This window comes from Panthera leo, chromosome A3 (assembly GCF_018350215.1).
Source record: "Panthera leo isolate Ple1 chromosome A3, P.leo_Ple1_pat1.1, whole genome shotgun sequence".
Taxonomy (NCBI): domain Eukaryota; kingdom Metazoa; phylum Chordata; class Mammalia; order Carnivora; family Felidae; genus Panthera; species Panthera leo.
The window spans coordinates 85844005-85862199 of NC_056681.1; the positions used below are offsets into that span (position 1 = coordinate 85844005).

An 18195-nucleotide genomic window follows, 5' to 3' on the forward strand; every position below is an offset into this window, starting at 1 on the left:
AGGAGAAACATGTCATAGGAAATAAGATCTCCACCTGCAAGCCTTACCAGGATTCCTAAAATCCTCCGTTGGCACTCGAGCCATGACCATGCCTGCTCTCTCAGGCCAACTCTGGTAGCCAGATCAACTCTTCCAGTAGCCTTGGTGTGTGTTGTGTTGGGTCCAGACTTGCTTCTCCTCCCCAATGGCCTGGAGAAGGTCTGTGCACAGACCTTGGGTGTATAGTGACTTAGCAGAGTAACTTAACAGTAACTTAACAGAGCTGATAGCCCAATAAAAAAAATACAGGGTAGATAAGTGGACACACACCAAAAAATCCAACTATATGCTATCTACATGACACTCACTTTAGATTTAAGCACACACATAAGCTAAAGGTGAAGGGATGGAAAAAGATATTCCATAAAAAATGGTACCTAAAATAGAGTAGGGGTGGCTATACTTATATCAGACAAAATAGACTTTTAGTCAAAAACTGTCACAAGAGAAAAGAAGACCATTACATAATGATAAAAGGGTCAACTCACCAAGAAGATATAATAATTATAAATATAAGTGCACTCAACATTGGAGTACCTAAATATAAAATGTAAACCTGGGTAGATCTGAAGAGAGAAATGGATAGCGATACAATGATAGCAGGACACTTTGATATATCACTTTCAATAATGGAAAGATCATCCAGACAGAAAATCAATAAGATGACAGCAGAGTTGAATAGACCAAAGGGACCTAAGAGACATGTACAGATCATTCCATCAACAACAACAGAATAAGATTCTTCTCAAGCTCACATAGAATATTCTCCAGAAGAGATCATATATTAGGCTACCAAACAAGTCTTAACCAATTAAAGAATCATTTCAAGTATCTTTTTCAACCACAATGGAGTGAAACTAGAAATCACTAACAAAAGGAAAACAGGAAAATACATAGAAATTAAACAGCACACTCTTGAATAACAACCAGATCAGAAAGAAGTCAAAGGGAAATTAGAAAATATCTCAAGACACACAGAAATGAAAATAGTTGATATCTTCCCTCCCCAGCCCTTAAGAAGGAACTCCTTTTAAAAAATTTGTTTTCAAGTGTATTTATTTTTTGAGTGAGGGAGAAAGAGTTCACATAGGAGGGGAGGGGCAGATAGAGAGGAAGAGAGAGAATCTCAAGAAGGCTCCACACTGTCAGCACAGAGCCCGATGCAGGGCTGGAACTCATGAACCATGAGATCGTGATCTGAGCTGAAGTCAAGAGTTGGACATTTAACTGACTGAGCCACCCAGGTGCCCCTAGAAAGCACTCCTTTTGAAGAAGGTTTAATGGAGCCCCACCTTCCTTGTAACTTCTGTTTGGATGCATTCCTTTTAGGCATGTGCTGGCCCACTCCACCTGCTGCCCCTAACAGGTATGCAGCATAATACCAGCACTGAGCAGGGTTGACTGACCTGATGAAAGCAGAGTCAGGAGAAAGCAGAACTTAAAAGTTCTGCTTTAACAATGGGACTAACTTTGTAAAAATGGGACTAATGTTGTAAAAATGAATGAGGATAACATAGTTCTAAGCAGTAAATTCCAGAGTAGGTTGCCAATCATAACACTCCCTCTGCCCACCATCCTCCACCTCCCACCAGTCCTGGCCACAGGAGTAAGAATGTGCCCCAGGTGGTTCAGTCAGGCTCCTTTCCAAAGATTTTTAAAATTAAAACTAATTGAACTTAGAATGAAGAAAAACCCCTTCCTTTCTGATGATGACACTAGGAAAGTAGGGATGTTGGGGCTCCCGGTGGTGGTGTTTCTATCGTCCTAGAGAAAGTTAATGTAAGATACCAAGGTTGACATGCAGAGAGGAGGAGAGTCCAGAGTGGGAGAAGAGTCTGGCCACCTTCAGGCACCTAGGTCTAGCCACCCAAGACCAGAATATCCCTATCTGACTACAGCAAGATAAGACAAGACAATAAATTCCACCCTCCTTGCCTTAGTTAATTTGACTTGGGTTCCATCACTTGCTAACACCAAGCTCCCAGCTAGTACACTGTGCCACTCATTTGGCATGTTATTATACACTCTTTTCTGTTGCTAGCAAATGCTTTCATGTAAATGTCTCACTTCCCCAACAAGAAAATAATTGCCTTGACAATGGTAGTTTGGCCCTCATACCTATCCCAGTGCTGAGCACCACACGGGTAAGTGCTTGACATATATTTATTAAAGGTTACTATGAAGCAGATGCACAGCGTTAGGAATAGGAGCAGTCGACAACAGGAATTCTCGTTCAAGTAATTCCTCTGTGTTCTGAACCTGCGCCCAGGTGGCCAGTCCACAGGAGAACAAGCCATGTGATCTGGGAAGGTGCCCACATGACACAATTTATTTGGAAGATTGGGAATTGCTCTCCTTCCATATCGTGACTTGGCATTCCCAGTTAGTTTCTCACTCCTGTCAAAATTTTCAGTAAGGTTCATCTTTCACTGGGTGATAGGTGTTCCCCACGACCTCTCCCCTCACTCTAAGACCAAATATATTATAATAGTATTTATTAAGGTTGAGTCTAGCGTTTTGATGAGCTAAAAGGCATTTTCTGAAAGGCATGTGAATGGCCCTCCGAGCTGGGTGCCTTGTCATAGAGGATAGTTTCCTTCACCTGAGCGGTCAAGCCGTTTGATAACAGTACGGCAAACCCACCCCCCTCCCAGGGTGGAGGCCGCTGCCTCCTGCGGCCTGTGCAAGTGGTTGTTTTTTGTTATTTTTAATGAATATTTTGTTTTCTTATTTTTTTATTCAAGGACAATTAACATACAGTGTTATACCAGCTTCACGTGTACAATGTATTGATTCAACAATTCTATACATTCCTCAGTACTCATCAGTATAAGTGTACCCTTAACTCCCTTCATTTTGGTGGACAGATGGGTGGCTGGTCTGGTGGGCAGAGACAAGACGTACACTTGCACCCAGCAGACCAGCCTGCAATGACTCAGCGTTATTATCTGGGAGCTTTCGCACCTTTTGTGCTTCACTTGAAGTTCTGGCAAATTCTTTCCTTCTGTAGGTTGACATCAACATTGTTTGGCTTCCCGTTGCTGTTTACAAAAAAAAGCAAACACCCATATATCTGGAAATATAGGATTTATGTTTTACTACTGAGTCTCAACATTAGTTAGGGTGTTGGGAAAGAGCTTAATTTGGCTGCTGAGTGGAAACCAAGGGGCTGTGTCTTTGAAAAGATGACGCCAGTGGGCTCGGTGCCTAAGCGTCAGTGCCCGCGCAGATGGAGATTCCAAGGATACCCAGGAGTCCGGTCTTTGCGCAGGCTTCAGCACGGATGTCATCTGAAAAAGGGAGACATTTTTAAAGAAAGAGCACTAAGAAATATATTATTAGAGCGCAGCAAACCAATGTCTTTTTGTTCATGTTTTGACCGGGGGTGGGGCTGTACATGTATTTTCATGATCCCCAAGTTTTTAGCTATCCTTGTATTGCAAAGGATAGTAATAGCTTAACTTAAAGAAGACTGACAATTCCTAGAAGTGCTTTCTGGCTCTCTTTGATTGATGCTGTGACATTCTGCATTGGGGACCTGCCTGTGTGCTTTTACTTATGAGTACTAATGACCCCTATCAAAAGAAAAATGTCTTAAATTTTTTTTCCTGGAGGGTAAAAATGTCATAAATGCTAATTATTGTCTTTTTTCTCTACCTTCTACTGTTCTGGGGAGTTTACCTTTTCGCGTTCTCCATCTGTGGCCTGGCCTCTCTTTCCCTCTGGCCACTCTCCTGTGTTTGGAAACTTTGCATAAAATGCTAGTAATGACTGTAGTGATACACGTTACCTGGATGAATCAGGGCTTTCTACCTGTTGGTCAGTGCACTCTGCTTGCGCTTTCTAAGACTATCCTAGATTCCTAAATGTTTTTTAAAACTTTTTTGAAGAATAATTGACAAATGTATTTGCATGCATTTAAAGTGTACAAGGTGATGATTTGATATACATGCATATTATAGAATGATCACCAAGATCAAGATAACACATCCATCACCTCACAGAGTTAACGTAAGTAACTTGTTTGTATGTGTGTGTGGTAAGAATGCTTAAGATCTACTCTCAGCAACTTTCAAGTATACAGTACTGTTTTATTGACTCTGGTCACCATGCCTCATATTAGAGAATACAATAGTTTTTCCTTGGCACCCAGGACATTTTTAAATTTCGTCCTCTATGTTAACCCATCAACTTCTCCACCAGACTATGTGTTCCTTAGGGGCAGAGTTGTATTCGTTTCTGCATCTCCCTAACATTTAGCACAATTTCCACACATGGCAGGGGTATGAAATTCCCAAAGTAAACCGAATTGGGTCATGTTCCACGTTGATTTGCATGTCACACAACACCTAGCAGAGCGCCTCGCATATTGGAGCTTTCAGAAAATACGTGATGAAGGATTAATTTATTGGTACTCACGTGTCTTCTCCACCACGTCTCCCTTATACAGGGGGACATGACTGCAGAGCTGCTTGATGGGGGAGCCGAACAGGAACCAGTCTACATGAGTGATCAGAGACTGCAGTGGGCTGTACTTGACCCAGATGTATTTGTCCGAGTACATGTTTGTCAGAGCCTACAGTAGTATGGTAGGAGGGGATAGGATAAAGTAAGCTGACATCAACATGTGTGCCTTATGCTAAACTGACTTTTTCTTTTTCGTTTAATTAAGCAGAAGTCGGTCGGGAATCTCAAGATACCATCACTTTCTGAGCACTTAGTCTGCAGAGGGACCTCATTATTACCAATGTTATTTTACTGCTGGCGACAATAAAACCCAGAGAGGGTAAATCCCACGGCAAAGGTAGCACAGATGGGAAATTAGAGAGGGAGAATTAAACACCAGGTTCCTAGCCTTGTGTAGGGTTTGCTTATTCTCACTACCCTGTATTGTTTCTTTGCACCTTCATGTTGTTGGATATTATAACTTCACTCATTTTTCTGCCAATCACTATTTCTGAGAGTCCTGCTGTTCAGTCCTTTCTACAAAAACACTGGAATTTATTATAGGCTCTTGTATCGGGGGCTGTATGGTAGAAGTCAAGCTAAGAGGGGTGCCTGGGGGGCTCAGTGGATTAAACTTCCAACTCTTGATTTCAGCTCAGGTCATGATCTCATGGTTTGTGAGCTCCAGTCCAGCATCGGGATCAGTGCTGACAGCATGGAGCCTGCTTGTGATTCTCTCTCTCCCCCTTATTCTCTGTCCTTCCCTTGCTCTCTCTCTCTCAGAATAAATAAATAACCTTTAAAAAAAAAAAAAAAAAGAAATCAAGCTAAGAGATGCACTCCTGCTCCCAAAAACAGGTGGAAAGTACATAACCATGGTAAGATATATATCATGATCTTCCCCCTTACTCTCTTTGTTCCCGTACAGGTACCAGTTTTCCCCTGCTCAAGAACAGGAAATATGCAAGGGTACCGCAGAGTTACCTTCCTCTCATAGATGTATCGTTTTAGTTGGTCCAGAGCAGGGATGGCTTTATGTTTCATGTCCAGGATGTAGCAGGCTCTTCGGGAGAGCACCCTGGATGCGATGTAGCCCTGAGACAGCAAGAGCACAGTTACTGGCCTTCCTGGTTCCCTGGGTTCTGAACTGGTGGGGATGGCATTTGAGCCTTGAGCTTGAACAATGAGTGCCAATGACTGCTTTTCAATCTGCAATCCATTCCAGCCATGACTTCTTTTACACGGTAGTTTTGTTTTTTTCCCTTGCCCTTTCTATCTCTAAAATTGTGCACCCCACTTGTCATGCTTTGCAACGAGGGCCTGTAGTTTGGGTTTAACAATTAAGAAGCATCAGCTCTCTGGAAGCCTGGGTGGCTCAGTCCGTGTGCGTCTGACTTCAGCTCAGGTCATGATCTCACACTTTGTGAGTTCGGGCCCCACAATGGGCTCCCTGTTGTCAGCGCAGAGCCCCCTTCGGATCCTCTGACCCCCTCCTACCCCCGTCCCTCCCCTGCTTGTGCTCTCTCTCTCTCAAAAATAAATAAATATTTTTTTTTAAAAAAGAAGAAGCAACTCTCTGTCTCTTTCTGTTGATGTTGTTCTGCCTTTTCCTCAATTTGGAGTAAATTCAGTATTCTTTAGAACTGTGCTTTCCAATATGTTAATTACTAGCCACATGTGCTATTTAAATTTAAATTCAAGTTAAAGAAAATTTAAAACGTATTTCCTCTGTCACATATCTCACGTGCTCAGTAACCACAAGCAGCCAGTAGCTTCTCTACTGGAAAATGTAGATACAGGACATTTCCACCATCGTAGAAATTTCTACTGGACAGCGCTGCTGTCCTTGACATAACTTACCGCTAACACACACACACATGCTTCATCTATTCTCCCCTCCTTCACTGTCTTCTCTCCATCCTTTCTCCACCTCAGACCCAAGCTGGCCAGACAGATATGAGCTGGAGGAAGGTAGGATGAAAACAGCAATGGTGCGTGGGGCCCGTGGAGCCAGAAGGAACCAGAAGCCATCTAAGCTTCATCCTGAATGGAATTCTCTCTATGGAGTTCCAAATAATTATACAGTCTGTGAGGCTGTAAGTAATTAAAAAAACAAATTCTTCTAGTTCCTATTTTTCAATTCTCACAAACTGACAGTTCCTAAAATTCAAAAATAGACTGAGGCAAAGCCTGATGACAGTTGAAAAGGCTTAAACCAAGTCTTTACCACTCTTTTTTTTTTAAAGACCTTTTGGGGATTTCCTTGAAATCTGTTTTTAAAAACAACTTCAGTACAGCTTCCTTTAAAACTGTATCTTCCAAAGATTCTATACTTTCAAATGTGTCCTAGAACTCCCAACGCCGATGAGGGGGAGGAAGTAAGGAGGTTTCTACAAGAAAAGGAGAAGGAAAGCGTGTTCAAATGGTCGGTCAGAGGGACTACAACCACAGCACATAGCTCTCTCCTGCAGGTCCCTAGTCAGGTGGTCCAAATGGAAAACAAACAAACAAATAAATAGATAAAGGACCGAATAACCTTTCTGAGCACGTTTGAAACTTGTTGTTAATACCAGCAACTGAAACTTGAAAATAGTTTGGAGTTGTTGGTTAACATGCTTTCCTTCTTCCCGAAGAAGTATGATTTATTGCATATCCTACTTACATAGTTAAATGTGTACAGTTGTTCTGGATTTCTGCTATTCTGTGATGGTTTATTCTATAATCATTCTTTTTCTGCATAAGTGTCTGTATTAGAAGCCCTAAGTCATTCATTTATTCATTCAATGAATATTTTTGAGTGTGCCAGGGCTTGCTTTGGGCTTGGTCACCCTTCTAGGCACTTTCTGAGCCTGTAGTGAGACAATATCATTATGCTTCCAATTTCCACCTGAAAAGGTCAAGCAAGTGTGTATGTTTCCCGTCACACTTTTTTTTTAGAAATGGTTTTGTTTGTTTTTCCATCAATTGCTTGGTTATCTAAAGGGAAAAGGAGAAGTCAGAAAATTCTGAAAGCATTGCCAGGATAGTTCTTGGAATTCAGATGCATAGGAAATGGCTACCCCATCATCCTTGAGAAACCCAGTCTTGGGGAATGCAAAAATTCCCTTGCTGCTTACATGTTTATAGTCAAAAATCGTGGTAGAGGAGCATGATCCTGCATGGATGTTAATGATGGCGAAATTTTTTTCATTGTCAACTGTCACTGTCTCCTGAAGATTGCCGCCATTATTGTTTGGGCTGATGATGTTATAAACCTAGATTAACAACAAAGACATAATGGTTTCTCCATAAATCATATGCATTGGAAAGGCAACCCACCAGGTAAAATAAAGTCATCCACTTGCTGTGAATGGGAGATCGAAGCCTGAAACCTCTTCCCTGGCATCCTATACCAAAAGCCCATGCTTAAATAAGAATATGAGGCTCTTCTTCATCGTTTACTATGTTATATATGGGAGAAGTAATGACATCACAGGAGAAATGAAATTGACCACATTTTACAGCAATGGGTTGCATTTTTGAAGGCATTCCAGTTAGAAATAACCAACCTTATTGATTGCACTATTGGGTATTTCTAGGATTCCGTCCCAAACAGGGCTCTCTCCTGTCCTTCAGATTATCTTGTATCTTCCTTTTCTTCTCCCAATATCTCCAAGATATAAAGTCCATAATGAACCAACTTACCTCGTATCCATGAGATTGTGTCCCAAAGATGGCCAGCACCAGGCATACCACCTGAAAAACAGACCAGTTGCATCCATTCCACTGAGGGCAAAGACATAAGGAGACACTGGACAGGACAAATACAAGTATCTCACAAAGTATCTCACACCTAGAGACACAAGTGGGTGGTCATGAATGGTCAACAGTACATTTCCAAAATGTGAAAACGCATTCACTCATTTGACAGACATTTATAGAGTTTATGCTATTTGTCAAACATAAGATTCTACCTTTAATACCCAATTCCCAACGCTTCCCAACATTATAATCTTCTAGGTAGCATATGTTCTTACGTCAAGAACAACTTGGAGCAGGTGAATAGTGAGGAAGGATTTATTTTACTATGGGAATACCCTGGTGTGAGCCACACTAGATTTGGATTATAGGAGTCAAGTTGTGTTTTCTGGTCAAAAAAAGAATTACTTAATTCCTTGGGGTGGAGAGGGGAAAATAGATTTAAAATGGATTCATGGGTGACAGAAATACAATGGATTCCCAAGGAAAACATGACAATAGGGTGCTTGGAGGCATGGTTAATTTTTGAGGCTGACATCAAGGAAAGTTCTATATTCTTCTTAGTGATGCCATCAGACAAATAAATGTTAGGTTAACCGGCTGAGGCTGACACTGAGGCAGTTCTGAAATTTTGCTGTAGTTATGTTAAGAGTTATCCAACATGTTGATCCTAGTTTTGTGCTCTCTTTTCTGAACATCACAGTGTATGGCACTTTCATTGCAAACCGTTTATGAAGGGAATCTGCAGGGAAGCAGATATTTTTAAGAACCATCAGTAGGACTTTTCTACTCCCCTAACAATCACCAATAACATTTCTCTTCTGATGACTGGGGGTGAAGTGTCTGACGAAAACCTGTGTGGAGATATCCAACCTGCCTACCTGCATAGCCACATACCTTCTCTGACTCCAGGCCAGCTCTAGTAACCTTTGATGCTCCTCTGGATACTATAAAATGGGTCTACAGAGGTTTCAACAGATGGGTGGAGGACTGACCACCATAGTGATATAATTAGAGAAAGCTCAAAAAGTGTCCCCTGCCCCCAAATAACCACCCACCCAACATCATGATTAATACACCACGGTTACAGCTTTGTTTCGGTGATAGATCTCCTCTTAGAAAATCAAGAGACGCCTGGGGAGAGGGAACTTTTTAAGTCAACCATCTTGAACACTTGATGGGGAGGAACTTATCATTTTGCTTTTTCCCTCAACAACTAAATGAAAATAGGGGATAAATGACTGGGGAAAGGAGTTCTATTCTGGATCAAAACACAGTCCTCTGTTCATGGAGCACAGCAGTGTGGAACCATGGGAGACTGAGACCAGGGCTGGGATTGGCAGGAGGAGAGGTGGTCATAGCAGGAATGTTCCTGCCAGTGGGGTCTGCGAGGGGTACATTTCAAGTCTAAACCTCACATTTACTGGCATGGGAAAATCACATTCCTCTGTGCCTCAGTCTCCTCATCTGTGGAATGGGGTAATACTACTCAGCTCACAGAGTTGTGGAGTGAATAGATCAAAGTATTTATGTGAAGTGTGTAGCATAGGACCTAGTATGCACTTAGAAAAATGACAGCTATTATCTTTTTTTTAATTACCACTTCTTTTTTAAATAGTAAATGTTGCTGTCCTAAAATGCCTACAATCTTCCCAAGCTAATAATTATTTAAAACTCTCCAAATTAAAATTCTCTAGGTATTTCCAAACTCTTTCCTTGCATTTTTAAATAAACATCTCAGAAAATAGACGATGGACAAGTAAATATCTGACTTAATATTCAACACTATCACTGCCAAAGACACTATTTAATTCAATCATAGAAGCTTAGAAGCATGCACAGTGTTCATCTAAGTCTTCTGAAATCAAAGGCACATTGGATTTGAACATTCTATGCAAGAGCCACCACAAGAGTATAAAGAAGCATAAACAAATACTCACGAGGATTTTCATTTTGCCTGATGGGAAGAAGGTGCCCAAGCAAGTGAGGCTACCGGTGCAACTTCCACACTTTATATTAGCTTTAAGGTGTGGAAATCTCTTTCCAGAACAATTAATTTGGAAAAGGCCATGTCCATATATCTGACACACCCCAGCAAACACCTTTATCAGGATTGAGACCCAGTCACATAACCTGATATCAATAAAGTTCATTAGTCAGTAGTAAAAATTTACCACTTGGTCACTCAGTAAATATTCCTTGCTTATCTGCATTATGTTGCAGTTAAGATTTCAATTTCCACCCTTTAAAAATATTACAGGATGCTTGTTCTACACCAACATCTTATAGACATACAAGGACACAGTCCTACTATCTGCCCCTAATGTTAAAGTCCTCCCTTAAGAATCTTCAATGTCTTTTCGGGTCTGTCCTGCATTTTGAATTCTTCTGCCCAAAGACTGGACATAAGACAAGAGTTGAACACTGGCTGGGGGAGGGGGTCCCTATGACCTTATTTCTTCTCCCTTTTGAAGTTGGTCCCAATTTCCAGAGATTCATGAGAAACAAGATTCAGATAGCACTCTGCCCAATTACCAGGATTAGCCAAATTTTTACATGTAGCATTGCCCAAAACTCCATAAAAACTGTGTTAAATATCTCTAGTTATCCTGAAATGCACTGAAAATTCCTCAGATTCAAAAAAAATAGAATAAAGTTGGATTTGTGTAATTTTTATAATGCCACGATAAAAACAAAATTTGGCTAGTGTTACGGTAGAATCATTAATTCAGAAGGCGGGGAAATACAAAAACAAACAGTACCTGTAAATGACAAAACTGTTAAATATTGAGAATCACTATGGTCAGCAGAGAAATAACGTAAATGATGTTCCTGTTCTACAGCTGGAATCACTTCCTAACTAGCTGCTTAAAATAAGAGGTTTTTCAAAAGCAGACATTGGGCATTTTGGGGGTTACCGACTTTACTGGAGTTCCCCCCCCTGGCTGGTTAGCTGGTGTGCATGTAAAACGTGCTGCTTTATTAAATCTTTTTGAGATACTGGCAGCAAGAAGGATTATAGTGTTGTAGTACAATTGCAAATTTTCTCCCATATCTGGTTCCCAAGCCCCCCAAAATCAAGCCAGCTCCCACACCTGAGGCAGACAGAGGTATTACACACTTGCATTTCTTCCTATCTTTGTCTGCCTTCTTTGTATTGATAAAGACTTCACATTCTTTTTTCCCCTTTTATTTCTGGAAGTTTTCAACTTTTTTATTATTTAGTTCTAACTTTGATATTCTAGCATGCATACTTAATTTATCACATTCCTTACAATCCAAAAGGTATCCTGCATTTTCGTCTTCTCAACAAAGACAAGAACTCAGTAACATTTGACTAATTACTGAGCATTTTTCCATCCCCATATTGGTATATTTGTGCAGCATTTTACCTTCACCTTTATTAATTTATTTTTATTTTTTTTAATGTTTATTTTTGAAAGAGAGACAGAGTGTGAGTGGAGGAGGGGCAGAGAGAGGGAGACATGGAGTCTGAAGCAGGCTCCAGGCTCCCAGCTGTCAGCACAGAGCCAGATGCAGGGTTTGAACTCACCAACTGCGACCAACTGCGAAATCATGACCTGAGCCGAAGTCAGATGCTTAACCGACAGAGCCACCCAGGCGCCCCTTACTTTCACCTTTAAAAAATAGCACAAAAATACTTGTTTCCCATCAATAGATAATTAAATTAATCAAATTTTTGTGCTAATTCTCATTTTTTATATCCCCCAAGGTTTGTTTCCTCTTGGCTTAAGTATATCTTTTATAGTTCTTTTATTGAGATCCAATAGATACTAATTTTTTTTGTCTTTTTAAGTTTAAAAATACCTTTATGTTTTTATCATCCAATATTGTATTTATTAAAAAAAATTTTTTTTAAAGTTTGTTTATTTTGAAAGAGAGAGCACAGGCAGGGGAGGGGCAGAGACAGAGGGAGAGAGAGAGAATTCCAAGTAGGCTCTGCACTATCTGTGTGGAGCCCAATGTGGCACTTGAAATCATAAACCACAAGATCATGACCTGAGCAGAAGTTGGACGCTTAACCGACTAAGCCACCCAGGCGCCCCACCCCCAACAAGATTTTATTTAAATTCAAGTTAGCATATTGTTGGTTTCAGGAGTAGAATCTAGTGATTCATTACTTACATACAACACCCAGTGCTCATCACAAGTACCCTCCTTAATGCCCATCATCCATCTAGCCCATTTCCCCACCCATCTCCCCTCCAGCAACCCTCAGTTTGCTATCTATGGTTACGAGTTTCCTATGGTTTGCCTCTCTCTCTTTTTTAATCTTGTTTTATTTTTCCTTCCCTTCTCCTATGTTCATCCGTTTTGTTTCTTAAATTCTACACATGAGTAAAATCATATGGTATTTGTCTTTCTCTGACTGACTTATTTTACTTAGCATAATGCATTCTAGCTTCATCCATGTCATTGCAAATGGCAAGATTTCATTCTTTTTGATGGCAGAGTAATATTCCACTGTATATTCCACTGTGTGTGTGTGTATATATATATATATATATATATATATACCATTTCTTTATCCATTCATCAGTCAATGGACATTTGAGCTGTTTCCATAATTTGGCTATTGTTGATAGTGCTGCTATAAACGTTGGGGTTCATGTGCCCTTTTGAATCAGTAGAAAATGTCTTTATTTTCTTCTCACTTTAGAATTGTAGTTATAGGTTGACAGGTATTTTCCTTCTAGCACTTTAAAGATGTTACTCCATTGCTTTCTGGCATCCACTGTTGCTGATGTGAAACACGATATCAGCATGGTTGCAATGTTCCTAGTTTGTTCTTTTCCACAGTAATATGCTGTTCTATTTCTGCCAATTTTATTCTCATAATTTATTGTTCTTTTTTACAAATTTAATGCCTTCATTTATATCTGAAAGTATCTTAAACACATCCTTAGTTAATGTCTTTTTCTTACTATTTTGTTGTTCAAACCAAATAGTAAATCCATTTATTTCCACCTATTTACTGGGTTAGTTACCTTTATGTAAGTTGAAATCCACTTTAACTCTTACCTTGTTTTTTATAATCTTTTCTTTATTATGACTCTGGCCATTCTTTATCATGGTGCAGCCAATGAATTCATTACCAGGTCATTTTTGCCGTATCTAAGAAAGGGCTGAAAACCTGCTGTTAGGGGGGAAAAGAGTTTCAATTCTAAATGGCCCTGGGATGAGGGTGTAGTTATTTAGGCAAGCTAATGTAGATCCTACCATAAGAAAAAAATTAATTCCAAGTTAATTTTTTAAATACATATAAGCATTGTACATATAATAAAAGAAGTCAAAAACAAAAGGAAAAAGGAACAAACTAGAGGAAAATACAGGTGAACTTTGATCTGATTTTCACAATGCGAAAGATTTCCTAAGCCTAAAAGTATTGGAATATATCACAAGAAAAAAATGTATAAGCCTCACTAATAATAAATGATCATTAGTTATTTAAAAAAAATTAAAGGCACATTTGGGACACCTGGGTGGCTTAGTCAGTTAAGCATCCGACTTCGGCTCAGCTCATGATCTCACAGTTCATGAGTTCAAGCCCCACTTCAGGCTTTGTGCTGACAGCTCAGAGCCTGGAGCCTGCTTCGGATTCTGTGTCTCCCTCTCTCTCTGCCCCTCCCCCACTTCTGCTCTGTGTCTCTCTCTCTCTCAAAAGTAAATAAACATTAAAGAAAATTAAAGGCACACTTAAAACTCAGGAAAAATACTTTTAACACATACGAGAGACAAAGAGTAATATTTTCTTTGTTTATTTTTTTAGGATTGAATAACCTTTCTTATTTTTATTATTAAATAAACAGCCAAATGTTTATTAAAAATCTCCAAAAAGTAATAGTTTCAAGTTATAAATGGCTTTTACAAATTCAAAAGAAAATAGTGAATGCATGCAATGTTTTTTAATGGGCAAATAACCTGATTACAGGAAGGGGCATTAATAGGAGATGATACAGAGTGAAGCTCGGAAAACACTCTGCCCAGATTTGAATTTCGAGTTCTCTAATTTCTCACCATGTGCTGCAAAATCTTCGTGAGGACAGAAGGAGAACAAAGTGCCTCTTCAGAGCATCCTTGGGAACGTGGATGAGCTCATATACACAACATACTTATAGTAGTCACTGGCGCAGAGTGAGCTTGCAATAAAATTTACCCAATATTATTAAACTATTTTCATAAGTAAAACATGTTCAAACTTGTAAATTATTAAATAATTGCAAATTCAAGAAGCTTTACTAAATTAAATATAAATGGAACTAAGATATCTGGAAAATCCCTAATTATCTGAACACTTTTTAAAAAACCACTTCCAAATAAATCATGGGTTAAAGAGGTAGTCACAAGGAAATTAGAAAATATTTTGAAGTTAAGGAAGTGAATATGCAACATATGAGAATTTGTGGATACAGAGAAAATCTTAGCACTGAATACTCATATCGGAAAAAAAAAGGCCTAAAATAAATGATCAAAGTATTCACCTTAAGAAACATGAAAACAAATATCAAATTAAACCTAAAGCAAGCACAAAACAAGAAATAATAAAGATAAGGACAGAAATAAATGAAATTGATTATAGAAAAATCAGGAAAAAAATCAATGAAAAATGCCAATGGTTTAAGTGATCAATCGATAAATCTCTAGCCAGACTGTTCAAGAGAAAAAAGGCATGAATTATTAATACCAGCAATAAAAAGGGAGCATCAATACATCAGTGCTGATTTTATACCCATTAAAAGAATAATAAGAGAATATTCCAAACAACTTTATGTCCAAAATCAACAATCACATGAAGTCAACAATCTAAATGAAATAGACAAAATTCTTAAAAACCACAAACTATCAAAATTTACTCAAGAAGAAATAAATACCTTGAGTGAGCCTATATCAATCAAAGAAATTGAATTTGTAGTTAAAAACTTTCCAGGGTGCCTGGGTGGCTCAGTCAGTTACTCTTGATCTTGGCTCAGGTCATGATCTCACAGCTCCTGAGATGCAACCTTGTATTGGGCTCTGCGCTGATGTCACGGAGTCTGCTTGGGATTCTGTCTCTCCTTCTCTCTGCCCCTCCCCCACTTATGTGGTTTATTTTCAAAAAAATAAATAAATAAACTTAAAAAAAAAACTTTGCCACAAAGGGTACCTGGGTGGCTCAGTTGGTTAAGTGTCCGACTCTTGATTTCGGCTCAAGTCGTGATGATTTCACGGTTGTGAGATCAAGCCCCATGTGGGGCTTCACACTGAGCGTGGAGCCTGCTTGGGATTCTCTCCCTCCTTCTCTCTCAGCCCCTCCCCTGCTCACACATGCAAGCATGCCTGGGTGGCTCAGTCAGTTGAGCATCTGACTTTAGCTCAGATCATGATCTCATAGTGAGTTCCACCCTGCATCAGGTTCACTGCTGTCAGCACAGAGCCCGCTTCGGATCCCCTGTCCCCTTCTCTCTCTGCCCCTCCCCCACAGGTTCTCTCTCTCTTTCAAAATAAATAAATAAACTTAAAAATAAAATAGGCAAAAGATTTATATGGTGGTTTACCAAGAAGGTATACAGATGGCAAATAGGTATATAAAAAGATGCTTAACCTCATTGGTAATCAGGGAAATGCAAATTAAAACCACCATACACCTATTTTGAATGGCTAAAAACCACAAACAAGCAAACAAGAGTGAACATTCCAAGTGTTGTCAAAGATTTGGAGCGAATAAAATTCAAGATATTATGACCACTTTGAAAAACCCTTTGGCAATTGCTCATAAAGTTGATGTAATTATCATAAGACCCAGAAAACTCACTCTAGGTGTTTAACCAAGGGAAGCAAAACTATACGTGCACATTGGAACCTCTGGGTGAATATTTGTAATAGCTTGATTTGTAATCACCGAGTTTAGGAAACAACCCAAATGCCTTTCAACAGGTGATTGGAGAGTTAAACTGTGATATGTTTGTATAATGAAACAATAATAAAGGACCAACCCAATGATACATGACATAGTTGAATCTTAAATGCATTATACTGAGTGAAAATAGCAATAACAAAAAAGGCTCCCTACTGTTTAATCCCATTTATATGACAATTTGGAAAGGTAAGAGTAAAAGGGCAGGAAACAGATGAGTGGTTGACAGGGGCTAAGGATGAGGGGTAAGATTGGCTCTAAAGGGCACAGGGAAGCTTTGGGGGTGGCTCATGTTCTGCACTTGTTTTCCTGGTGGTTCATCACTGTGTGCATTTGCTAGAACACAGAACCATAGAGTCGTAAGGATAAACTTTACTGTTTATAAATTCTATTTCAATAAACCTGATTAGGAAAATACTATTCATTAAGTATAAAAATATAAGCAACATTTAAAAACAAACTGAGGGGCGCCTGGGTGGCTCAGTCGGTTAAGCGGCCGACTTCAGCTCAGGTCACGATCTCGCGGTCCGTGAGTTCGAGCCCTGCGTGGGGCTCTGTGCTGACAGCTCAGAGCCTGGAGCCTGTTTCAGATTCTGTGTCTCCCTCCCTCTCTGACCCTCCCCCGTTCATGCTCTGTCTCTCTCTGTCTGAAAAATAAATAAATGTTTAAAAAAAATAAAAATAAAAAATAAAAACAAATTGAAAACTGAAATATTCAACATATAACAGAAACAAATGGTACTATTCTCAACTTACTAAATGTTTTCTAAATCCACAGGAGAAAAAAATGAACACAGGTAATTTTTTTTTTAATGAGCAATGACCTGCTTTGAGGGAGCAAAGTAAGAGGAGATGGTTAAGAGTTGAGGCTTCTGACATTCTGCCTGAATTTCAATTTTTTAGGTACTCCCTGTGTGATCTTTGGCAAGTTATTTGGTCTCTGTGTACCTCAATACCCTGATCTGTAGGTAAAAAGCAATAAAATGGCTCCTTACAAGGTTGCTGTAAAGATTAAAGGAGGTCATGCATCTAAAGACTTGGAATAGCAGCTGACATGGTGGGTTCACAGTAAATGTTGTCAATTTATTGGTCACTATTTATTATAAATAAATATTTTTTATAAATAAAAAACATTCAATACCACTAATTATTAAGAAACTGAAATTCAATAATTTAATAAGTTACCACTGGTTTTAATTCTATAAAACCCACACACTCAACATATGCGTGCACATACTAAAAATCAGATTTAAAAAAACATGCAACTTCAGGTTTTCATTCCAACATATAATAGTGCTTAGATGTGACCACTCCTCTCCTTGCAAGAAATAAGCCAAATGAAGATCAACCAACTTTCCTTGAACCCATCAGAGAATTGAAGTCACTGGGCACACTGCCATGGCAAAATCGGAAGAGACAGGTGAACACAAAGAATCACAGCTGAGATAAGAGTACCTGAAGCTGAAGCCACCAGAGCCAAACTGATGGGAACATCTAAGTGGTAATTTTCACAAGCTTTTGAAGTCTGAGTGTGGACCAGGGTGAGAGTGACAAATTCCTGAACACCAAAACCATTTGTGGGTTTTCACTCCGGGAACCATACCAGGTTCTCATGGTGAAAAGACAAGAAAACCACCTCGGTTCTCTGTCAGGGAGAGAGGAAAAGTAACCATTTTGAAATATGCCAAGAACATTCTCTACAGCAAGACCTGATCTCCAGTGAAAAAAATTTCTCCAGAGCCTTATCTCATCTAGATAGAAAAGGGCAAATACCCAACTCCAGTGCCCTCTCGCTTTCTTGTTTCATCTCATCTAAGGAAAATAAGAAAAGAAAAACCTGGGGTGCCTGGGTGGCTCAGTCGGTTAAGTGTCCGACTCTTGACTTAGGCTCAGGTCATGATTTCACAGTTTCTGAGTTTGAGCCCCACATCGGGCTCTGTGCTGCCAGCCTGGGATTCTCTCTCTCCCTCTCTCTCTCTGATCCTCTCTCTCTCTCTCTGTCAATAAATAAATAAGTAAACTTAAAAAAAAAAAAAAAGGCTAAGAAACACTTGTGA

At 39.5% G+C, this 18195-nt stretch overlaps 1 protein-coding gene across 1 annotated transcript in view; it reads right to left on the minus strand.

Moving 5' to 3' along the window:
- Positions 1–3146: 3146 nt before the first annotated feature.
- GKN2 (gastrokine 2) overlaps positions 3147–18195 on the minus strand; it is a 47172-nt gene continuing 32123 nt past the window's right edge. The window contains exons 2-6 of the mRNA XM_042932539.1: positions 8170–8220; positions 7602–7739; positions 5470–5580; positions 4459–4615; positions 3147–3329 (exon numbers count right to left, since the gene is read on the minus strand). Coding sequence (XP_042788473.1) covers positions 3247–3329; positions 4459–4615; positions 5470–5580; positions 7602–7739; positions 8170–8220 — 540 coding nt within the window. The 3' untranslated portion in view covers positions 3147–3246. The remainder of the gene's footprint in view (positions 3330–4458; positions 4616–5469; positions 5581–7601; positions 7740–8169; positions 8221–18195) is intronic.